Raw genomic sequence first — 25,456 nt, 5'->3', positions numbered from 1 at the left:
TGTTTTTTAAGGCTGTTAAAAGTAATTGTCTGTTTTAATTTCAGAAATAATGGAGTTATTAGTAGCACTCATCTAGAGAAACTGAGATTTTTAAAAGACTTTGTCTCTACTTAGGGCTGCTATAATCAATGTGATGTTAAAAGCAGTGGTTACCGTGTGAAATATGTTTATGCTGGACCACACCTCTTTTTGTGTTATAATTCCCAGAAGAAATTTCCAAGTTGAACTTGGTTATTGAGTTGAGGATCAAAAGTTCTTGTATATGTCTATTTCCAGTACCAAAGCAAGTTTATTCTGCTAAATTTCTAATATTCTCTTATTACAAAATAAAAATTTTTATATTCCCATGATACATTCAAGCAGCATATGCTAGATAATAACTGCAGTTAAAAGGTAGCTGCATTTTACTGTAGTTTGGCATACTACACAGGATAATATGAATATAAGTGCTCTGTCTGGTAAAGAAATTACATGAATAAGGAATTGAGAGCAATAATGTAATTTCAAGTGATTGTGAACTCTATTCTCAGCTATTGTCATTAGATAAATAATATCCTTAACAAAAAAAATCACACTGAACAGGTATAAGTATATAGTTGGGAAATCTTAAGGAAACTGTGCTATAATTTTGAGACCATGTGGGAAGTTTTTGTAGTGAAATCTAAAGAAGGGGAAAACAGAATCCTCAAGAATGAAAACAAGGGTGAATCTACCTGCTAGCAATCCTGCTGAATATACAATGATCAGAATTCCATCTGGTCAAATATGATAGTCTCCACACAGAGTGAAAGACAGATTGTTAGAACATGTCGTGGTCATGCCTGCTGAAGGTAAAGTGGCATTACATAACTTGCCATACACATGCAGTTAAGTCTTACTACCCTAAGGTGTGTGAATTGTTTGAAGACATGGAGATTAGTTGTATGGTTAGATTCAGCTATTTACTCTAGAGCTTTCAGGATCAAAGCCTTAACAACTAACTTCAATTCATGTAACCATTTTACGAATGGAATTTTATCTTGCTTATCTAAAAGTGCAGAGTAAATATTTTCAACCCATCTACTTCAGTCCCTAGATTAGCAGTAGAGATCATTGTGTCTTATCATTCATTAATCAAGGTAATTTGCATAATATTGCAAATATCTTCAAGGCTGTTAAGACTGAAGATTGCTCCAAGGAATTTAAACTGTATTCACTGGCAGAGATTACACCTTGATCAGAAATCTTAATAGTTGACTAGAGCAGCTCATTTTCTTGGAAGGTTACCTGGTTCATTTTCCATCTCTGTTAACAGCAAAGACTTGGTTTTTAACCTGCCTTAATTTTCATTTAGCTTGATTTTGATGATGAAGAGTTCTGACTTGTTCTTTTATTGGATCCAGTTAGAAACTGGATCTCTTGATGTTCAGTTCATTCAGGACTGAAGCATTGCAAAGCTCCTATGTAAAACAACAGTTCTGGTGCTTTTTAGACACTGATGAACACATTTCCTATAACAGTCATTTTAATTTGAAAATCAGGTTGGTATGGAAAATAAAGGTGTATTGCCTGTCAAACTGATGAACTTTATCTTTTGGCCTATGATTTTTTTTCTTTTGGTAGAACTCTTATCCTTGATTTGTGTCAGAAGTGAGAACTATCTGACAATTCATGTAATCTAAAAATAAGAGGATGTATAAAGGTGCCTTGCACCATGGCTCAATCACTGATTAAATTTATAGTTGGGCATTTGTAGGCTGGTTGTGTTGTGAAATGAGTGTGAAATGAGCAGAATGTATTTTTGTTGACTTGTTTCCTGAAAGTTATTAAATTAATTTAGTTATTACAGTCACACTCTTTCCTAATTATGTAGAGCAGCAATTACTGAAAGTGTTGCTGCTGGGTAGGCCTATTTTCTCCAACAGAAATCATCTGAAGTATTTATGTCACCATCTCTCTTTAATATTTGGTAGTGTTTATATAGTCTATTGAATTTTTTTAATGCCAGTTATGGGTCTTCTGGAACTAGCAAAGGTGGGTAAAAAGTCAGTACTGGACTGGACTGATAATCAGAGCACCTAATCAGATTTTTCCAAACATGAATAGATAAAGACATCCTGCAACTTCAGAATTATGTGTTATTACTTTACTTATTATCAGAAAAGGAAATATGATTTGCTTTAGAAGTTCTACCATAGCTGTGAAAATATGTTTATTACTTGGTCTTTTTGTTCTTCTGCTACTTTTTCTCTTTGTCTCACATGTCTCTACTATAAATTATGTTTAATTTGTGTAACATTTTTATGTCCCTTTTAGGTATTGGAGTTGGTGTGCTGGTACGGGAATATGGCAAACTGTCTAACTTGGATAAGGTCTACTTTGCATTTCCTGGGGAACTGCTGATGAGAATGCTCAAACTCATCATTCTGCCATTAATCATATCAAGTATGATCGCAGGTATGACTGAAAACGTACTGTTAGCTTATGGGATTATCATGGTGGGTTAGATTTCTTTCTAAAGGAAATAACCCCTAAAAACTTGATGGAACTTTATACTGAGAAATACATACCTTTAGATTAAACTATTTCTTTATATAATGAGAATGAGATAGGATTTGGAAGGATTAGCACTATTATCTATGACATTATATAGAGCTGTGGGCTAATAACTTTACAAATCTGTAGATTCTTGTATCTTTCTCCTCCTATTTTCAGAAGTGAGTTAAGCGGTTGCAAATTGCAAGCCCAAAGCTGCAACTGCGTGTTTTGAGGTACAGAGTTAACTGTTATAAGTCTCATGATGCCATTTCTCAAGCAAGGCAGAGATGATCTTATAGCCTACTGTCACACAAAGAGGACATTCCTGACCTGTACTTCCTTGGTCTCAGCAAACTTCCATGAGGTACCTTGCATGAGCTCTAGCATTTGCCGAATCCTTTTATGAGTCCTCTTGTACTTCACTGAAGACTCCTTTGAACCGAGTGAGTGCTTGAGAGACTGTGTGGCCAGGAAGGGGTAATGGAAGGAAAAGCAAAGCTTCCATCTTCTGGGAAAAGCAAGCAAGCTGTTGGCTGGAACCCTGCCCTGAATGCCAGATTTTGCAAAGAGTTCACCCACAGGGAAAACTTTAGAAAGATTTGGTGAGGAAAGCCCAAAGCAAAGAGACAGAACTGAACTTCAAATAGCTTTTCTTTAGAAATAACTTATTTCAAAAAAGGAAAAGTCAAGCAAACTTCCCTTTATTCATTCAGTGTTTGCTGAGGGTGCTAGGGTTGTGACTATTTTCTTTCAGCTTCTTGCAGTGAACCAAGATGCATTGGTTACTATACTGTCCCTTTTCATCTCCACAAAACCTCTGTTTTGACAACATATTCATGCCCGGGTGTTTGTTGATTGGTTAGATGTTAATGAAAATGCGTCAGACATTTAACTAAAGAAGAGGAGTGCATGTTGTGATCAGAAAATGAAAGGAGAATTTCAATCATGTTATGAAAATGCATTCAAGAATAGGATATTAAATACAAACTTTCAAGCTCCCCAGAGTTCATAGCCAAAAATATCACTAATTTCACAGCAGCACACTCCAAAATGAGTCTATGAGGGAAAGGGCTTAAAAGAAGCTGTCAAGGCCTTTTGAATGTATCTGTAATGTAGGGTGAAAGGAACCCAATGTTAGAATTGAAAAGGAGAGTATCAAGAGCTGCAAGATCTGGAATGGAAAGCTGCCAAAGGCAGAGTGAAAAATCATGACACAAAATAGTCAGGAGTTGGGTCCAAATGAATGAAGGGAGATTAAACAATTCTTAGTGCGTAAAGGAGAGGAGAGGCTATCCAGGAAAAGCTGCCAAGATAAGACTAAGACATTTCTTTTTTGAGCAAGCTTTTACTTGTAAGTGAAATTGGGCCCATATATTCAGAAATAAATTAGATCATTAGAATAATCATTAAATGAATTATTTATTAAATCTATCCCTGTCTAGCACTTGCAGGGGAAACAAGAATCATCCTGTTAAATATTGTGCTTACTTAATGTATAATGTGCCAGTATGAGTAAACTGCACTTGTGACTACTAACACAAGCTTGGATTTTACAGATTGCAGATTATAGTCAAATACAGAAATGACTGTATAATTGGATATCCCAAGGTCAGAATCAGAGCATGTCATGGTGAGAATGAGATGCTCTGATTCTGACCTTAGCATATCCAATTTTCATAGAAAGTAAGGGCTTCTACACTTCCATATTAGGATTTTAGGCAAGGGAAAGGAAACAAGACAGTAGCTTTTGTTTTTGTCTTCGATAGAGTTAGTAGGGCTTTGCAAATGAACCACAAATGTCTAAGCATGATGGTTTTCTCTATTCACCTGTGTCTGTCCTCAGGATGTTGATGAGCTATTGTCTCTTTAAAATAGGTATGTTAACCTTCCAAGCATCAGAAATTCACATTGGAATTGAAGAAGTAAATCTGTGAATGATTATGAAGCATAATAGTAATCTTTTTTCTTTTACACAGAGTCATACAGAATGATTGAGATTGGTAGGATATCTCTTGAAACTATCTAATCCAATGCCCATGCAGGGTGTCATGGTTTGATCCTGGCAAAATACCAGATAGCCGTGAAAATAATTCACTCACCCTCTTCTGTTATAGTTGGGCAGAGGAGAGGGAAAAAAAAATAACAAAGGGCTCATGAGTTGAGATAAGGACTGGAAGAAAAATACTCCAAGGGCAAACCAAGTTCAAATTTAAAGGTATAAGATAAATTTGTCATTAACAGTCAGAGGAGAATAATGAGAAGTAAAATAAGCCTTTAAAACACCTTTCTCCCTGTCAGCCCCTCCCTCCTTCCCAACAGCACTGGAATACAGGTCATGGGGGTTTTGATCAGTTCATCACTCAAGATCTTGTTTGCTCAGGGAGAGGAATCTTTTCTCTGCTTTGCCATGGGGTCCCTCCCACAAACAGTCTTCCCAAAACTGCTGTGGCGTGGGTCACTTATCCACAGGGTATAGTCCTCTAAGGATAGACTGCTCTGGTTTGGAAGCAAGGGCCCTATCTTTTTGTCTTTGGGTCTCCCACGGATACAGCTCCCTCCAGTTTCCACCGACTCTGGCGTGAACCCTTTTCCCATAGTCTGTGAGTGGATCTCTGCATCCCCCATGCACTTCATGCAGTACCAGGGGACAGTTTGTTTCACCATAGACCTCATCATGGCTCTGGAGCACCTCCTCACCCTCCATCTTTTCCCCTGACCTTGGTGCTGCCATGTTGTTTTCCCTCACATGTTCTCACTTCCTCTTCTCTCACCAGAAGAAAAAACTGCTCCTTGTAGGTACCACTGTCAACAGGTTCTACCACTTCAAAGATTCCTGCAAGATCCTGCAGTGCCGAGAGGTTGATCTTGTCTAGGTCCTGTGTTGGGGAGTTTCATGTTTCTGCTGCTGGCAGGCGACCCCACCGCCGGGACACAGGCAGTGGCTGCCGCGGTGCTGGTGCTGTTCAAGGCCTCTCTTCACGGGGAGCACCAGGAAGGGAAAACTGCTGCCAGCCCTGTCCTTCTGCCCGGGGCACAGCTGGCGAGGGGCGGCCAGGCAGGCAAGGCTCGCTGCGGGCCCCGTCGAGATGGCAGCGGTTACACCTCATCACCACCCCAGAAAAAACTGCACTTGTGCTGTTTTGATTTTCTTCTTAGAAATGCCATCACAGAGGCCTTACCGACATCTCTAACCCGACCAGCAGCCTGTCCATGTTCAGAGCCATCAGAGACTGGCTCTGTTGTACATGGTGGAAGCTTCTAGCAGCTTCTTACAGAAGCTACTGCTGTAGCCCTCCCCTTCTACCAAAAAACCCAGGCTGTGTCGAATCAACACACAGGGTGAGTAAAGCAGTTTCTCCATGTTCAGATTAAATCTTCTGAGTTTTAAATTTTTTGCCTATTGTCTCATGTCTTGTTTCTGGGCACCACTGCTAAGAGCCTGGCTCTGTAATCATTGCCACCCAACAGCAATTTATACACATGCATAAGGTCACTCTGAGCATTCTCTTCTCTGGACTGAACAGTCCCTGCTCTCCCATCTGTCTTAATGTGAGAGATGCTCCAAAACTCTCATCATAGTTGTGGCCCTTTGCTGGACTAAGTCCCATAAGTCCATCCCTTTCTTGTACTGGGGAACCTAGAAGTAGACCCAGTACTCCAGTTTTGGTGTAGTGTTTAGAAAGATCACCTCCCCCCACATATTGACAGTACTTGTCATAGTGTTGCCAGGAATCTATTTGCCACCTTTGCTGTGAGCTCTTACAGTCAGCATGTTGTCTGCCAGGACTCTCAGATCCTTCTTTGCCGAGCTGTTGCAGCCTGTCAGCCTCCAGCATGTACTGGTGCCCTGCATTATTCTTGCCCAAATGTAGAGCTCTGCATTTCTTCTTGTTGAACTCCACAAGATTTCTCTCAGACAAATTCTCCAGCCCATCCAGGTACCTTTGAGTGACTGTTTGAACATCTCATACATCAGCCACTCCTCCCAATCTTGTCTTGGTGATTCATGCACAAAACTGCTACCCATAACCAAAATCTAGTATTATGATATGACGTAAATTTACAAAAGGCATCAAAACTTCCTAGACACCTTTGGACTCACCATCACAGTCTGGTTACTGTTATATACCAGATGAGCCATTGTACTTGTCTCTGGTGCACACACTTAACCTGCAGCAAAGGCAAAATAACACAACAATATTTTTCTCCTGCAGTGAGCTAATTGGATTCCCTTAACTTGTAAACTAAAAAGACATTCATTCTGGACCAGGTGAAGTGTTGTTGCTGCTTTTACTGCAGTAACTTTGAATATATTGTGGCCCCAAGTGTCTGCCACCGAGTGTGTGAACACATACATAGGTGCAACAGCTGTGATCATCAGATACAGGCTCTGTAGGGTCTACATAATACATATATTCCAAGGAAGTGGACATCCTCAGAACACATCTGGTCCCACCAAAGACAACCGGCCAGCATACAGATTGTGGTGCTTTCCTTGCATGTTCTACATTTAATCAAGATGATGAGGTTGCTTAGGAAGAAAATACTTTTGGGTCTCATTCTAAAAAAGGTACCACCAGATGCAGAAATACATGGCCTTGCCACTATCAGTAAGGCAAACAGTGAGCTGTCTTGTTTATAATCATAGCTGAAGACAAATTCTGGATCTTCCATAAATTTTTAATTCCCCTCTTTGTTCACTTCTTTACAGTAATTTTTGAAAGTGTGAATTTTGCTTTTGATCTGAAAATTCAGAATTTCAAAAAGGTCATGTGGTCTAACTCGACTTCAGAGTTTTGACAGTCGCCCATAACATCCCTACAGAAGAATTGATACAATATAGGTTCGATAACTGCACAGTGAGGCAAACTGAAACCTGTCTGAATGGGCAGAAGGTTGTAATCACCAGCACAAGTCTGGTTGGAGACAAGTCAGTAGTGATATACCCCAGGTTCAACACTGGGACCAATCCTGTTTAATATTTTATTAATGATTGATGATGGAGCTGAGTGCTTCTTCAGCAAGTTCACAGGCTTGTTCAGTATGCAGAAGAGAGAGTTACAGGGAGACCTTGTTTCAGCTTTCCAGCACTTGAGGTGGCCTACAAGAGAGCTGGAGGGGATCTTTTTACATGGGTATCTAAGGCTAAGACAAGGAGCAATGGCTTCAAACTGAAAACAAGTAGGTTTAGATTAGATAGTGAAAAGGAATTCTTTACTGTCAGATTTGTGAGGCACTGGAACTGGTTAACCCATGAAATTGTGTTTGCTCCATCCCCAGAAATGTCCAAAGTCATGTTGGATGGAGATCTGAGCAACCTGTCTCATGAAAAATGTCCCTGCCCTTGGCAGATGTGTTGGAACTGGAGGATCTTTAAGGTCCCTTCCAACTCAAACCATTCTATGATTCTATGGTACAAAATATGTCACCAGACATTTTTGAAAATGCAGTCTGTGGTTTTCTTTTTTAGGGTTATAATGTCTTTAAAGGTAATGTTACCTCCTGAAAAGAATCAGCTAATGCTTTAGAGATGTGGAGCTGTGCACAATGCGTGTCCCATGACCCAGATCCCAATCTGTTTGTAATGATGTAAATCAAGCCACAGCAAAGAGAGTGGAGGTTGGAATCACTCCTTGAGATTTCAGGATTTTCTGCAAAACTTAATATTTTAGTAATTTAAATTTGTTGGAATAAATTCCATCTTAGTGAAAAAAACCCTCACTGATTTCCTCAATTAAATCAGGAGCATGCTTCTTCCTTCTCTTTGGAGCTCTAATTAGAGCAGAAAAACCCTTACCTCCATTTTCAGATTCAAAAGGCAAAATTCTCCCTCTGGTCAAATAGAGGGCTTTGTAGAATGTGGTTTTCATTCACAAACTCAGCTCCTCTGAGTGTAAGAGAAGAAAAGCACTGTTTGCATATTTATTTAGTGTGCAAATTGAAATTTGTGGAATTTTCCACTAACCTGGAAACATAACTGTAGCCTAGTAGAAAACTGACATAAGCACTAAACATGTATTTGTTTTGAAAATTTTGGTCAGTAGGACCTTGCTTTGGGAATGGAACAGTCTGAGTAGTACTCTGCCTCAGAGTCAAATTTTAATTGTTCTCTTCTTCTCATAATCATTTTAATGGATTCAGATATAAACTTATTTACTCTGACCTAAAAGTCTACGCATGATAATTCAGTTCAAAATATAAAGCTCTTTTGCCTACCCATGAGATTTCTAGACCTCAAATTAATTAATAGCACACTAATGCATCATTCATGTCAAGAAATGATTTGTGTTTTCTGTCTCCTGCTGTAGTGACATGGAAAAATTGAAAATGAAAATCAAAAGCCTAGAGTGTTACTCAAGATCACTGCTATGCCATCAGAACTACAGCTGTACTGAGTGTCATACTCCACAGCCCAAACCCACTTTTTTTTTAAGTAATGCTCTAGAAGAAGAAATAATAGACAAATACAAAACATATGTTATTTTTAGGTGCCCTGTAGGGAGAATTGAGAGGAATTTCTTGTATTCTTCATGGGAATTTTGAAACTTAAATCAAATCATTTTGGAAGTACTTACAACATATAAAATATCTTTGAAACTCTTGGAAATTCAAAACTCTAATTTCATTCTGAGAATGAAAATTCCCTGGAGTTGTGCAGTGTATTTCATCAAGGGTGCATACTGAGCAGATTAGTCCCCTTTAATCACTTTTAGCTTTCTTTTTCATGAAGTGAGAGTCACACAGTATGCAACAGCAGGAAATGTTTGCAAATCTGGTTTCTGTCAGGATCACAGCAGAACTCAGGTTGGAGACAACTGTCAAGTTTCCTGAACAGTTGTTCCCTTGTACTGGGTTACAAGCTGAGGAAACTTACATGCCCAGTCTGAAGCTTACCAATCCACATGAAGTGTCTGGCCTTATTTCCTGCACCTAAGTTCCTTGTTAGTAGCTAGTGTCAGGAGATCTGGATTTTAATGCAACACCCCCAGACACTGAGATACTATGAGAATATCATGGGTCTTCTTCCCATCTCTCTTCAATTGGTCCTTCTCAGATGGGGTTACATTATGCTGCCGGCCACATTGATTCTCAAACTATAAGCCATGGATCTTGATGTGGAGGTTTTTCTTCTTCAGGGCTAGAATGTGTTCTGTCAAAAAACTCACATCATATATGTGATAAATGACCTTTCTTTGATGATGTTTCCAGAGTTACCCATAAATGCCAGAAATTTTAGCTTTGTGTTAAAAGATGTTACACATAGCACAGCAGGTCCATGTCTCAGATCTCAATATTAATTACATGATTTTTATCAGCTATTCAACATCTGTTTCAAATTCTGCAATAATCTCTCCCTCATTTCTTATCTTTTCTCCTGACAAAATATTAATAAAGCTTTTTCTTATGTTTCTGACCTTTCCTACACTTTCAGCCTTTACAGACAACTTCAAAGAGACTAGATGAGAAGCATGAGAGTTTCCTGCATTGTGATTTTGTGCAGGCGCAGCTATGGGGAACACCAAAATTTCTTAAAGCAATTGATGAGGTATTTGCAGGTACTCATGGCATACTTCAGGAACAGTGGGAAAAAAGATGGTGTCAGTTAGCTCTCTCAGGGCAGCTTTATGTGAGCTATAAATACGTCCCCTGAGGTGTGTGTCTGGCAAAACTATCAAGCTTCCATGAGTAGAGAAATAAACTCTTGCTTTCCTCCAGGGCCTACTTTGACTACTGGTCCACTGCGGTCTTAAACATCATGCCCATTCTAGTTTTCCCAATGCCAAATATGTACTCTTACTTGCACTTGCTACTAGTAGTACAAAGGTAATGATTTCACCTCAAAACTGGCTTATTCTGACAACCGCTTGAGAGAGAAATATATCCAAGTGAATTACCAAAGATGTTACTTTTCCCATTTGGAGAGTCTGCTATCTTCCCTGCATAAAGAGGATGTTAGATTGTGACTGATGAATGGATGTGTTGACTAGGTTAATTTGTCCTTTTCAGTTGTTTAAAATTTAAAGTGTAAGTTTCCTATCTTGGATCTGTGTTGGATCTGTGTCTGGAAGGATACTTGTTTGTTTTATCACAGTGTCAAAGGATTTGGAGAATGAAAACAAAATATACAAAATGGAATATAAAAGAGCTAGAATGCAATGAGAAAAAAAAATTGAATTAATCAGATTGTTCTTGTTTCTCATGTTTATTTTTGAAAATCAGAACAGTTCAGATTTTAAACAACCACTTATTTATTTTGCCCACTCTATTTGTAATTTAGGTTAGAATATACTAAGACTGTGGTGATGCCAAGGAATAGACCACTAGTTCCATTTTATATGTACATTTTATGTACATATATTTACTGTACTGTAAAGGATTACAGATAAGGAAATGGTGGGAGGACAATTCTGGTCTTTTTGCTATAATGCAGGGCATCCAAATCCATTTTCTCTGGTATCATGATTCCTGGGATGACAGCTGCCCCAGCAGTGTCCATTTCTACAAGTCCAAGAAGTGCAGATACTGGGAGATGCTCCATTACTGAGGCATCCTTAGCAGGCTCTGTCCATCACCAGCACAGTCCCTGGAAAATTACTGGTCTAGCTTACCATACTCAGGGACTGTCTTCTGAAGTATCTGCATGTACTTTGTGTGCTTTGCTGTTTCTTAAGCCAAAGGAACTTCCAAGAAAATCAGATCCATTATACAGTATTAGTAAAGTAGTTGCTGGGCTCAGACAGGACACTCACCTCTTCCCTGTGTATCATTAATTGTGTGAAGGTCAGAAAACATTACAGTACTCTTAATGAGTTCTACCTTCCATTGTACCGAGGAATGCTGGAGTGTCTGTCCCTGCTGTCCATGTGCAGTCATTGAGGCAGGCAGGATGGCAGAGTCATAGGTTATTAATGGACAAGACTTTGTGCCAATCTTCTTCAGATTACTTCTGTCATAGTCATCTACTCCTTTCCCATCAGTATCAGTTGACCTTATACAATTGAGACAGCCCCTACATTATTTAAGGTTTTAAATGATAGTAATAAAACTTGGAAGTGTACTTCTGGTTCATGGAGCATGACTACCACCTGCTCTCAAGGGCAAAGAACTCCAACACAATGGCCATTTTGTGGCACCAGCTGTTACTGCCTCCTGTCCTAGCCATATCACTGTGGGCACTGCTGTAGATGGTCTGAAGTCACTTGGTGTCTTCTGCTGTTCTCTTGTGGAGTTCAGGACATAAGCAACTGTTCCACTAGCTAAACCAGATTTAATTCACCTTTTTCACTCTGTTTCCTGTGAGTAGATATCACAATTGATTAAAGTGCATTGTTATGTTAAAGGGCTTTTTTTAATAGCTTGGAAGTTAAACCTTGTCCACCTATACATTTTGCCACCACTAATTTTGAGGGAATTCTAGTACTTTCAATACTACAGGTTTTCTATATAGACTCCATACGTATATCACCAGCAACATTGCAGAGGCTATATTTCTGCAACATCATTGAACTGAATCTGATTTCTGTAATGAATCTTGTTAGCCTGTCCATCTTGGCAGATAGATGTGTCATCTTCATTCCTTTTAAGTTTTTCTTATATTCCAACCAAGGAACATCATCTCTGCTGAAAAAGCATTAAGATTATATAACATCTAAGAGCTTTCTAGAGAAAAAATGTTCCTAGAAGTGATGAATAGAAGGCAGTACTAATTCCCTCTTTCTCTGCATGTCTCTATAAGCTCTGAAGGGAAAGATCATAATACAATGACTGTGCCAGCTACTAAGAATACATCACAACAGTCCCTTAGCAAACTGATATCCAGAGTCAGAATTTTTTCTTTAAATCTTATCTGAAATTCCCTCTGTTTTATAATGATCTTAGCCCTTTCATTACTACAAACTGTTTGTCTCCCATTCCACCTTATCTGGCATTTAGAAAGGTTCATTGCAACTACTTTTTCAACTCCATCCTAAATGATCCTAGACATCTCTCAGTATTTGGACTGTTGTAACTATTGTTGCATTCCACACTTTAGTCTGTTTGTTGGCTTTTTCTCCAAATAATCTTTTTACAATGCTTCTCCAAAGTTAAAAGACCAACATTTGACATGCTAATCCAAGTCTCATTAGATCATGTAATTAGAAACTGAGAATTTTCTGACTTGAATTTTTGGTGATATTTAAATAGCACAAACAGATACTTAGGTATCACCTGCATGCATCTATCTCTCTTTCCCTCACACTGGCCTCCTACCAGTGTGCTTGTTTTTTCATTTCATTTTTAAGACATTCTTCTGTTGCATTTACACAACATACTAGTGGAATAACAATAATTTGTTCCAAAGAAGAGCAATTAATGAAATGTTTATCAAGTCTGCTGAAAAGGTAATTGGTACAAGCTGCCATATAAATACTTTTCCTTTACAGTAAGTAACAACAACATTTGAAAAGGCAGGATGACTGCTGTTATAGAAGAATTGACAGAATAGGAACAGAAGTCTTCTAGTAAAAACACTAAAGGAGATCATGAAAAAATCTTATTTGGGAGACTGCATATCAATGTGCGTTTGGAGCTTCCATTTGCCATAGCTTTTTCATTACCTGATCTCCTCAGCCAACATCTGAATTGGAACTGTCCTCCTAATGAGACTTGGCTAAATAAGTCATTCAGTTAGCTGGGGAAAGTCTAGTTGCTAAAGATCCTTCCAAGCCCCATGACACAGTAAACATAAGGAAAAAATAAAATTATGATATGCATATCAAGTGAAAGATATGCATATCATGAGAATGATCTACAGGCAATAGTAATCTGAGGCCCTTGCCTCAGATGAGCAGTGGACTTTTACATAACTTCATACTGTCTGAAGTCCTGCGTGTGAGTGGTATTTCAGTACACAGTTGTGAATTACTTATTCGATCCTGATAGTCTTGTTCACACAAGGAATGTGATATTGCATTCCCCAGAGAGTTTCACAGAGCACCAGGAAAAAAAATATTCCCCGTTCAGCTTTTGGAAGAAGCAACACAAATTGCTGTTGAACCTAGTTTTGAAATTGAAATTTCAGGGAGAATATGAAGAAAATTACCTTTCAGGAGATTAATAAGAGTCGGGGCAAACTTATACTACAAAATCATGCAAATAAAAAGGCAAAATGGGAGAGAAAGGGCTCAGAGTCTGAAATGGAAAGAGGGAAAAATCATAGATGACTTAGAAATGTCTTCAGTAAAGCATAGGTTCTGAATTCACCACAGTGATTCCCTCATTGCAATTATTTTTTGAATTGTACAGAGAAGGATTTTCCCTTCAAAAAGTGAGTATAGATGAAGGACAAAAGGAAATACTGGGCCAAGAACAAAAGGACAGAGGACAACTGGCTTTGGAATCCTTTCTTTTCAGAAGCCCTGAGAAAAACATTCTTCTGAATTTATGTTTGAACTGTCCCAAGTTCGTAGGACAGTAGAAAGGACATTTCCCTGGAGCATAAAGGAAATTTTCTTGTTTGTGTCTATAACTCAACTATTTAATAATGACAAAATTTACTTGGAAATATGATAAAATCTAGTCTTACATGTGTGAAATGTCTTCCTTTCCTATCAGTAACTGATTAGAGTTGGTATAGCTCATGGAACAAAAATGCAAATTTGGATTCTCTTAGATACATAGAGAAATAAGAAAATAGGCAATAAGCTTGCTACATGCTGCTTGTGCAAGCAATAAGCTTGTTCAACACTGGAGCTAGAATTTGGTGTTCACTCCTCAGATAAAAAGCATGTCTGTCTTCTGAAGGTACAGGCCAAATACTGCTTTAGTATTGGTAGTGTTTCCCATTGCAAGTAGAAAAGAAGTATGACAACTAATGCAAAACTTCCACTTGCATCTAAGAAAGATTGTTTTTATGACCTGACCACTAGCTCTGTGATGACCAGTGGATTAAATGAGAACTCTCAGTACTAGATAAATGACATTTCAAAACCACTTTGTAACAGAGGTCATACCACAGTCAGATGCAGCTGAAATGTTGATACTGCTTATGCCTTAAATTAGAAGCAACCCCAGCTCCATCTTTTAAAGCCAAGAAACTTCATGCATTTCAGGCAGCCATTTATCAAAGGCAGAGTGTCAGCACTGTTTTCAGGGGTTTTTTCCACAGTACTTTTTAAAGAAGAAATACTACCTTTTTGTAACAACACATAATATGGTTCACCTCAGCAACAAAATAACATTACTTCTTTCATATAAAACATTGTGGTCCCCTTAGAAGGGTTGCCTGCTGAAATTCTATGCATTTTAAGAGCCAGCTATGGTTTTCTGGTTTTATATGTCTTATGCAACATTCTGCAAAAAATTATTGTTCTCCTAGAAGTTCACAAATCATATAATTTCTATGATGGAGTGATTGCATATTGAACACCTGAGAGAAGTTGAGAATTATTTTATGATTTATGTAGTGAACACAGAAATTCCTCAATAAATCAGTAAGGCTGCTGGCAGTTTGGGGCAGTTTCAGAACTGTGTTTTGCCTTTCAATCGGCGTTGTGGTAATAGCTGAGAAGGTCTAAAAGCCATACAGTTCTATTCTTCAGGAACTTTTGTTGTTATATTTTTGTTACAATCAGGAATTAGGTAGGGAATTAGATATCAGAACTCTGAGAGAATTGTGTACAGTTGACGTACACCATACTTGAATTGTTTTTCATCAGAATTTAATTAGCATCTAAAACTAATAGAGAAATATACCATGTGAATGGCAGTAGTGTGAACTTGGAAGGACCTTGAGCCAGTCTCTTCCTTCGGGCCCTGGGTGACTTAAGGAGAACAACTGTCAGTGCTAGGAGCTGGCTAAGTGGCAAGCAAGAAAACTCACATCTTGATCCTCAAGTGTAGCTGGGTTGCAAAAGGAGTTTAACAGCCTGGTCTTTTATGGATTATACCTGATGATCAGTGCAGATAAAGTGTCATGCAGATAAAGTGATGATTCTGTCAGCTTCCACTAATCTTTAGAGTTTGGGAACAGCTAAGAAGTACTGCAAGAGATGGACTTGATGATGACACTGAAATTTGTAGAGCAGCAATAAAAAATTCCAGGGGATCTAGGTATGATTGTTGCTGTTGAACAGAGTCAACCATTGCACCAAATTGTAGGTTAAATCTCTCATAATGTAGTGAAAAAGAGTGCCTGGAAGCATAAATCTGAGTGCACAGTTGCATTTATTCCAATCTATAGAATGGTATGACAAATTCTAAGGATCTAATGACAAATTCTAGGTGTTATCCCCTAGGGAACTAAGAAGATGATAAGTACTGGAAGTCAGAAGGTCCCTGAGATTGTTTGCAGTCCTTGACAGAATTGTTTTCACTCCCACATCTCACAGGACCACAGCACTGGTCTCACAAGAGCAGAGTGAACAACTCCGGAATTACAGTGCTGTACCTCAAGCCAAAGCCATTTGGCCATTTGTACATAGGCATTTTTACATGCCTCTAAAGTGAACACATTTTATGTCCAGTGGCTACCAGTAAAAAATTCTGGGACACCATGTTTCATATTTAAGCTTAGTTTTGTTTAAATCAGACTATTCCCTTAGGTAGCTTTATCCAGTAGTATTTTAGAGAAGTAGTTTTAAATATGTACAATTAAAAAAAATTGCTGCAGTGCAACATTTCACTTTGGTAGGGCTTTGAGATCATTGTACAAAAAGTAAGATGGAGAAACTTGATTTCACCGATTGTTTTGGGTTTTGTTCTTTTGCAAGTGTATGTGATGCAAAATAGAGAAAATTGGGCAAAAAAGAAGAGTACTAAGAGCTTCGAGATGGAGACTAACATAGAAAACATGGAATGTGAACTGCAGAAGACTAGAAAATTGATTACAAAATTTTGCTTCAGTTATTAAAACCTTAACTCTGTTTTGCTAAAATGATACAGGCAGAGAGGTAGATAGATTAACAGATTTTAACATCAGTTGGTGTCTTTCATGATGATCTCACTTAAGCCTTTTTGTATCATAGACACAGAATTGCATTTTATGCTTCAGTGGCTACAGCTGAATTGGGAAATATTTTATAGGAAAATTAAAGGGACTAATCAGAAAAACTGCAGTTTTGAAATGCCGTGTGATGGAGGAGAATCCATCATGCCTATTCAAACTCTATACAGAAAATTATATTACCAGTTTGTCTGTTCAAGCATGTGTAAACTTGGGGATAGATTGAGGGAAGAAAGAACAAATAAATTAGTTCTAAAAGTTTAGTGGTAATCCAAAATAATTACACTGCTTTTGTGATCTAATTTTGAATGACACTGTGGGCTTTCCTTTTGGAGCAGTGTATGTGCCATCTTAGTTTTAGAAATTAGTTTTCTTCTGAACTGCCATCAGTGTTGTGTAGTAGTTTACTACTACTAACTTTGTAGTAGTTGTGTTAGTGCTTTGTGCAATACATCTTCCACTAACTCTTTCAGTTATGTCCAAAAAAACTGTAAAGCCATGATAAAACTACAAAGTGAATCCTTATTTTCAGTTACCTTGAGAAAAAAGGCTAGTAGCTATCAATGGCTCAGTCATGACAGTAGGACATATCTGCATAGAAGTCTATTATTATATATCATATTTTCTTATGTGTAACAAGCTAACATGGCAAAAAAAAAATAAAAGAGCTTAGCAGTATACATCACCCAGTGCAAACCTGTGTCTGTGGCACTTGTAGTGAATGCTATTTCAATCTCTAAATGCAAGTGTCATTCTCAATGCATGTTTCAGAGTACAGCAGCTTTCCAAAAATGCAAGCCTCACACCTGTCATTCTCAGACCATACTTGTACTTACTTATTCAGCCATGTCTGTCTGAATAATTTGTGTGGTTTTATGGTTGCCAGCAAAGCAGCACCAACAGGACAATGGAAGGATAGGCTGGATCTTAGCACAGCTTTCTCACTAATAGGATCATTATCCAGTTTTAAAAAGCAGGGGCAAAGTTTACCCTTTATTATACCTCTGTAACTCTACTGAGCATAACAGTTTGCAAAGGGATTTCATTTGCAGCCAGAACAAATGGCTGTCACAGGAATCTCCTTTCATATTAACTGTAGGATCTTTATAACTGACGACTTCAGGGAAATAACCTTACATGATTATCAGACTCTTAACTACTAAGTCAACAAGACTGTCAGGCAAAAAAACAAAACAAAACAAAAAACCAAAAAAACCCCACCAAAACAAAACAAAAAAATGAAGGCACAAGTTTTAGAAAAAAATTCCAATTATTTCCAGGGTTTATGAACTTTTCATTAAAATATACAGAATGGTGACAATACCTGTTTGCGCTCTTTCAAAAAGGTTATGTGAATCCTTCCAAGTTAATTTATCAAGTGCAGAAGTTTCAACATTGACAGCCTTTGAAAATAGGTTTGTCCACGGAAAGCATTATTTATTACTATCAGTGTGAATTAACACAATCAGGTAACCAAGGGAACCGCCAAGCAACAGCTGAAATGCAAAGATTAGATTTATTTCATTACCTCACCAGCAATGCCAGGTGGCAGAGACACATGGAGACAGAGGCTCCATTAGGCTTAGCTCATCCTAGCGGCCAGCACAATGGAAGTGCTTGCAGCCCAGCTCACTGTAACAGAAGGCTTCCTGCATGTCTGTGAGGGTTTGTTTTCTCTCCATAGGAATTCCACTTCTCAAAACAGGCAGTGGGTGACCCACACTAGGTATAATAAATGGAGTTTTCCCACACTGACATTTTAGCATTCCCAGCTGCAAGGTCACTTTGGTCTAAACTATTCCCTCCTCCTCCCCAGACAGTCCAGTTCCTCCCAGAACTATCCCTTCTCAGGCATTTTTGCTGTCATGATTTCCACAGCTGAGCCCACAGCAATGGAAAAGTCCTCCTTTCTACCTTTTTTTCCCCCAGTTCTCAAGGTGAGAAATAGAAACCATGGCCCGATTTGGTGTCCATTCTGTTATTTGTGCCTCAAACAATATCCTTACTGCTGACAGCTTTCTGTAACAGTTTGTGGCATTGTTTTTCTCTGCATTAATCTGTATTAATTTGCCATATGAATAGAATAGTTCATTAATTATTTTTATTTGCCCGATAAGTGAGATAATCTTTACGTTATGATTGCTGTATATATGTGTAGTTCATCTGTACTCAGTCTGTATCCCATGGAAGACCCAAAAATAATCAGATTATGAAATAAAATAACCTTCATTCTCTCCTCTGAGTATTGTGTGCATTTTGAATAACAATTAACAGAACTAGTAAGACATTGTATGAGTACTTCAGGCACAAGTTGTCAGTGCTGTTAATATACCTTCTGAAACAGACATCAACACATGGTTAAACTGTGCTTGCTAAGATCCTTCTTGAGCTCAAAGATCAGTAAGTTACATGTATGTCTGATCTCTTGGTTTTTCTTCCTTCACTTTTGAAACTATGTTTTCCCTACAAAATCACACTTCTCTGAGATTAAATATCCTGCTGGTGGTTTTGCTTTTGTATATAAAGGAATCTAGCCAGTCTTGGCTAGATAAACTTGACTCAATAAACATATAAAAATAAATGGATCACAAATGTATAATAAAGAGATACCAGTGAATTATTAACTAATGTTGTTATAAACAGACAAGATTTGGAGTCACAATGCTCATTTTTCCTTGGTTACTGATTTTACACATACAACTTCTATAAATCTTTTAAACAATTAAGAAATACTTCATGAAAAGTTTCATCTATTATTTTTGCCAGAAGCTAAGTTGACCTCAGTATAATACCTGTCTCAGCACTTTCCCTGCCTTCGTTAGTAACTCTACCCTCTCTTCTTGACAATGACATATACAGGTGGAGAAGTATGAACCACCCAAACTTCAGAAAAAGCTTTAGCCAAAAATTTTAAAACAGTAAACCTGTTAATGAAGACAAACTGACCAGAAATGATTCTTACTTGTCTGCTGTGCCTTCAAGCAACCTGTGGTAAAAGACCTGAGCAACTCCCTTCACATGGCTTTTAGCTTTAAAGGCAAAATGTTACAGGTCTGGAAAATGTGAAGCTATTAGTTAAGTGAATTAGTGAAATAAATTGTGACAATTTTGTCTTAGAAAAAAGGGAAGAAAAAAGAAGGAAAACAGATTTTTGCAAAGAAACAGAAGCAAGTATGCTAGTCGCCTACAGATATTTTTCAGAAGTGCAAACGTCAATTAAGTATTTAGAAACATCTTGAATAAGGAAAAATTTCCTGCACAGAAATAAGAGACTATAATTACTTCTCTCTACAAAATTGTTAACATTCTTGTAAGACTAGTTTTTACTGTTTTGTTTCTGTGGCTGTTTTCTGCAGGTGTTGCTGCTTTGGATTCCAACATTTCTGGGAAGATTGGTTTGCGAGCAGTTGTGTATTATTTCTCCACTACAGTCATTGCTGTAATACTAGGTACTCTGTGATTCTGTAATTTTTTAAATCATCAGCACTGCCTAATTACAAATGTACTGCACTGTGACATTACTAATTTCCCAAGACAGGATGTGGAGATGAGATGGGGAATCATACCAGACAACCTGACATAACCTATAGTCAGATATAGAGAGAAGTTAGTTTTGCTGTCCACAGTTGGGCTGTGTTCATATTCAATGTGAAGCCACAGGCAATTCCACCATATATTTCAGCTCAGGGAAGATTAGGAGCTGTCTGCTGAGATAAAAAATGACCGGCAGTGAGAAAGCCAAATGAATATCAAAGACCAACCTTAAATACAAAGTGAATTTCCTCAATAGCAAAACCGACAGCTTGTTCCTGATTCTCAGACTGGAAAATATGTAGTGTGTCACACCCGAAAGAAAGACAGAAAATACTGGTTCCGTTGTTATCTTGTTTCTTTCCTTAAAGGTTTTTTTTCCCCTCTGTCACTTCCAGGCTCCAATCCTACATCTCTGAAATTCACATCTCCTCTTACAGGAAGTTCACTCCTGATAAGCAACTTTGACATGTTCCATATTTGCTTGAAGAAACATCCTCAGCCAGCCTTCTTAAATAATAACCAAAAGAAAACAATCTGTCTCATATGTCTGGAAAATTTCTGTGAATACATAAGAAGGAATATTTTTAAAGACTAACATTAGCATGTATCTAACTTTGAAATTGTCCCAACTCTGGGTGAGGTGTTAAACCAGACAATCTCCCAAGGTCCTTGCTATCTTAAGTTGTTCCATGACCTTGTGACATGTTGTTTCATAATGCAGAGCTAGGTAAATGTAGTACTGCTTTTATTCATTAGAAAGACTTGCTCCTGCCTGGTTGAAAGGTCATCCAAATTCCTCTTTCTTCCTTCACTGAAATTTAGTAGTTTCATTTGCTTTGGCTTTCTTTGGACTTCTATAAGGGGGAAAAAAGGAGAAAAAATAATATGCATTTGGAGAATAACAATAGTAAAAATGCTTAAAATGAAACCACTAAAGTAAATGTAAAAATTGTCATTGTTTTCAGTATTTACAAGGTGAAATCTAGTACTTCTTAACCTACAATTTTTGTTTCTTTCTTTCTTTTTCTGAAGCTCTTGTCATACATGACTTTACCGTGTAACTTTGGGGTCACAGGACAGTGTACATTTTTATTCATATCTGAAAGCTAGATATGAATAAAAAGAAGAGCTACACAAAGGGAAAGGCAAATAACAATTAAATATATTCACTCTGCAAAAGTTGCAGCACACTAATCTGAAGCCCAGCTAAAGTAATTTGCCCTCTTGGTGAGCAGTAGTGGTGTAGTACAATACATATAAAAACAAAGCTAAAGTGATGAAGTGTAGGGACAAGCCTGCATATACCTCTTGTACTAGGAGAACCCACACATTTAAGGACACACCTGCAGACTTTTCTTTTCTGCACATACCAGCAGAAGCACCCAGGAAAAGTGTTTATTGAGTTGAGCCCACAAAGAGTTTGGCTACACAGGATATACTGAGAAAGAATGCACCAATGCCTCTGCTTGCACTGTGAGCTCTCTGCTTCTCCTTCTGTAGGGATTGTCCTTGTTGTGACCATTAAACCTGGAGTGACTCAAAGAGCAAGTGAGATTCACAGAGTGGGCAGTACCCCTGAAGTCAGTACTGTTGATGCCCTGCTGGATCTGATCAGGTGAGATTTTCATTTTTAGTTTGCATATCCCCTTTGTGGAAGTCCAAACAAACACAAAATTGTGACATGTAATACAATAAAATGCCTTCTCATCATGTTTGGATGAATAAGGGGAGAATAACTTGTATTTCAAGAAACTTGACATTTTAAAATGTACTCAAACCAGTTTGTTCAAAAAAAAAATTCTCTTTACACCATAGACTTTGTCTAATAAACCAATTACAAAAAATCCTCCTTCACAGAATTTGACATGCAAGATTTATCTATTATGAGGAAAAGTTCCTTAAAGGATTGGTGGATTACTGGTGGATTACTGACTGGCAGTTTCTGTGTCATCCAGCATAGACTACCTGCTGAATCTGCAGAGCTGTGGTTCCCCTCCTCAAGGCAGCAAGGGTTCCACAGTCAAGAAGTTTGCTGCATCACCAGTATCTAAGGCAACCCTATAATGTGTCTTTACCCATTAGCATCATGGACAATGATAGATACTTTAAAGCAGTTAAAAGAAGGAAGCCCCTAAAAAAGTTTGCAGAAGATAAGTGCAGGTTTTTAGAGTTACCATGTTTAAGGAATTTGAAGAGAAATAACACCAAAAAGGGCTGCATTTCCAATAGAGGCTACACAACACCTTCAAAAATATTTCTGTTGGTTATTTTTTTTCTTGTAGTGTATTTAGTCTCTATTCTGGGTCACTATTCCTGTGCACCATTTTGTTTTCATAGAATTTTTACTTAATCTGTCAAGTAAGAATCAACTGCCACATATCTAGTAGTTTGGGGGTTTGCTATAGATTATAGCTCAACTTCTTGCAAACAAATTTAAGACTGTAAATTAGCAGTTAGAAGATCTGAAATTCCCTTTTAAAGAAATTAGAATTGATTTTCCTACATATTTATATTCAAAAATATGAATAAAAATAATGGATTTAGGATTCAAATCCTGAGAGTTTTGTAAAGACAAAGGAAAAACCCATACTTATACAAACTGTTTTTGCATTTGAATAGATTTTCCTTTAAAAACTTGAAAACGAAAGGCAGGAGTTTGTGAAAGATCTGTAGGGGAGATAAAAGCTTCTGGTTTAGTGTATAAAATACATTCTTCTGCACTGGATCGGATAATTACCAAATTTTTGCAAGTGTTTGAATCTGAAATTGGCATTTGGGAAAGGAGTCACACAACCGCATTGCACTAAATCTCCTAATTTCTCAATGTGTGAAAATGTTCCTTGACACCAGAATAACACAGGATACTTTACCATTAATCAAGACTTATTTCTGAATTCAAAACTACAATAGAACACACCAAATATTTTATTCTTACAGCACAGCCTTTGTAAGAGAGGTTTTTTTTTCTCTTCTGCCTATATTTGGCATATCCTATAAAGATGGTACATAGATCCTATAAAGATTTAACTCCTGTATTCCTTATGCAAGTCAAGGAGATAATGTAGCAGGGAAAAAATGCTGAGTTTAGTAGCTTGCCAAGAGAAATGTCAAATACTAAAAATAAGCCCAAAGGTTCAAGAGGTGCAAGGAGGAAAACAGTCACTGAGGCTCTTAAAACCTTAATTTCTTTGGAAAAAATAAATACATCTATATATCTGTATCTCTTGATCCTAAACATACACCTTTCTGCTTAAAGAAACACAACATGTTCTGGTTTTAAGCATCAAATTTTATAGTTTTGTTTCTAGCAAACAACTTATCCTTAGTATACTGTAGTATTGAAATGCTTTCATGCTTATTAACAGGAATATGTTCCCAGAGAACCTTGTTCAGGCCTGTTTCCAACAGGTAAGTTTGAACATTCCTCTTCTGTAGTCTTCACTGTTAACCACAAAGTATTTACTTATGTCACAAAAAAGACTTACTTCTGAAAAGTCCAGGATATCTCCATCTCCTCTAAAAGTGTGGGGATTTAAGGCATCTTAGTTCCATTTCCATTATGATAAACACTCTGCTATCAGCTATTAAGTCCCAAAAAGACATACAGAAACGAAGCAGTGTATAAGACAAGATTTTCCCTTTTGGGACAGCAAGAGTTAGAAGAACCATTTTACGAAGGTCCGTTTCCTTGTTCTTAAGGTCCCTCTGTGTCTCATGAAGTCTTTGTAAGTTTGTAGCCCTCACCCTGAAGGGTCTCACATATAATGTCCATTGCCAGACCAAATCCCTTGAAGGAGAAGGCTCATATATAGTTGTCTATTCAAGACATCTTACAGGAAAAGTGAGTGTTGCAAGATGAAAGAGGAAACTTCAGTCTATATATTAGATTTCTCAGTTAACCTTCCCCAGAAATTTATATCAGATATGCTGCTGCGCATAACTCACTTTGTAAAACTTCTCTATGTAGTTTTTCTCATCATTAGTGGCCACCTAACACTAAGGGGACAAGGCAGGCTCTTTTAGGGATCCTCAACAGAACGATCATGGCGCTAAATTGTAGTTACTATTAAAGTCTTATTTTCGTAATGGAATATTATAAGCATAGCACGGAAGTTACAATCAGAATAACACAGGATTTCTAAGAGCAGAACCAGTGTAGTACCATTTTATAATAAAGGTAATAAACAGCACCATTTAGCTTATGATTTCTAATCACCTGGAGCCACTGCATATTTGGTCAAATCTTAATAGTTGGTTTGCGGTATCAATGTTACAAATACAACAAAACAATGTATCATCTTGGCTTAAAAACATATAAAAGAATACAGATTGGTCACTCAGTCCTCAGAGGAAGCGGGCAATGATGGAGGCATCCCTGACCACCAGGTCTCACTGTCCTACAGCAGTTCTGCAAGTTACTCATTACGACTTTTACCTGCTTCGTTTTGTGGACAGCATACTTGCTGCTGTTACACTCCCTGTTCTGTGACTGTGCCATCAACACCACTTGTCTGGCTGGGTGCCTGGAATGTTTAAGACAAATAAGGAGAGGCCTAAGTAGTCAGCCTAGTGCCAGGAATCTGGAGGCTAGTAGTGAGAGGAAGAGTAAGTCTGCTTGGTTTGTCTGCTTGGTGCACAGGACCTTGAAGACCTGGCAATGAGGGGAAAGGGGAATATGCGAGGCATGTGACCACAAAGAGCGGCTGTTTGCCTAGCATAATGGCATTAGTTATGCAGACCATGTCACCAAGGGCCTGGTTTCATCAGGTGCATCTGCCCTAAAGACCTCTCCTAGCATGGCTGTCAGCAATTCTCTCTAGACTGTTTGTTCTAGCAAAAATTCTTGCCATTGTCAGGAGCTCTAGCTCATGCCCCACAAAACTGCAACACATCCATGGGGTGTCCAAGATCCTGAGGAGCAGAATTCATAGCATATTACTTGTGAATTTCTTGTTTGATCTACAGCTTATGGGGTACAGAGCCCTGATGGCTCACATGAATTGGGAAATAAAGTATTTGTCTATGTTTGCTACTTTCACATCTGATTGGTTGTTTTTTCTCTTATTTTTACTGGGCAAAGGCTATGCCTTGGTCTGGTTTTCAGTTTTGTCATGTTTATAAATAATTTCTTTTGTTTTGTTAAAAAAACTTCTCCAGTATAAAACCAAACGTGAAAAAGTTAAAGCTGCAACTGCTGTGGATAAAAATAGCTCCATATTTCGAGAAGAACCCAGTACTACGACAGCAAAGGCTTCAGAGGTGCGACCTTTATCCTTTTATTAATTCATAATATATGAAGTAGGGAGAAATAATATAGACTAAGTTTGGTTTAGTTCATGTGGTTAGTGATGAAGAAATGAATGGAAATAGCACATAGGTAGATTTTTGCAAGAGCACAAAAGTTAATAACTAAATGCTTAG

The 25,456-nt window shown here is 37.9% G+C and overlaps 1 protein-coding gene across 2 annotated transcripts in view; it reads left to right on the top strand.

Moving 5' to 3' along the window:
• Positions 1 to 25,456, top strand: part of SLC1A1 (solute carrier family 1 member 1) — a 50,682-nt gene that overhangs the window by 10,325 nt on the left and 14,901 nt on the right. The window contains exons 2-6 of one of the 2 annotated variants that reach the window (XM_063422858.1): positions 2,296 to 2,436; positions 19,858 to 19,950; positions 21,536 to 21,650; positions 23,401 to 23,443; positions 25,193 to 25,294. In XM_063422858.1, coding sequence (XP_063278928.1) covers positions 2,296 to 2,436; positions 19,858 to 19,950; positions 21,536 to 21,650; positions 23,401 to 23,443; positions 25,193 to 25,294 — 494 coding nt within the window. The remainder of the gene's footprint in view (positions 1 to 2,295; positions 2,437 to 19,857; positions 19,951 to 21,535; positions 21,651 to 23,400; positions 23,444 to 25,192; positions 25,295 to 25,456) is intronic. The other variant, XM_063422859.1, reaches the window with a different exon arrangement.

This window comes from Prinia subflava, chromosome Z, assembly GCF_021018805.1.
Source record: "Prinia subflava isolate CZ2003 ecotype Zambia chromosome Z, Cam_Psub_1.2, whole genome shotgun sequence".
In the NCBI taxonomy this organism is placed as follows: Eukaryota; Metazoa; Chordata; class Aves; order Passeriformes; family Cisticolidae; genus Prinia; species Prinia subflava.
Note: the sequence above shows the minus strand (reverse complement) of the source record. Positions and strands in the feature narration are given on the sequence as shown.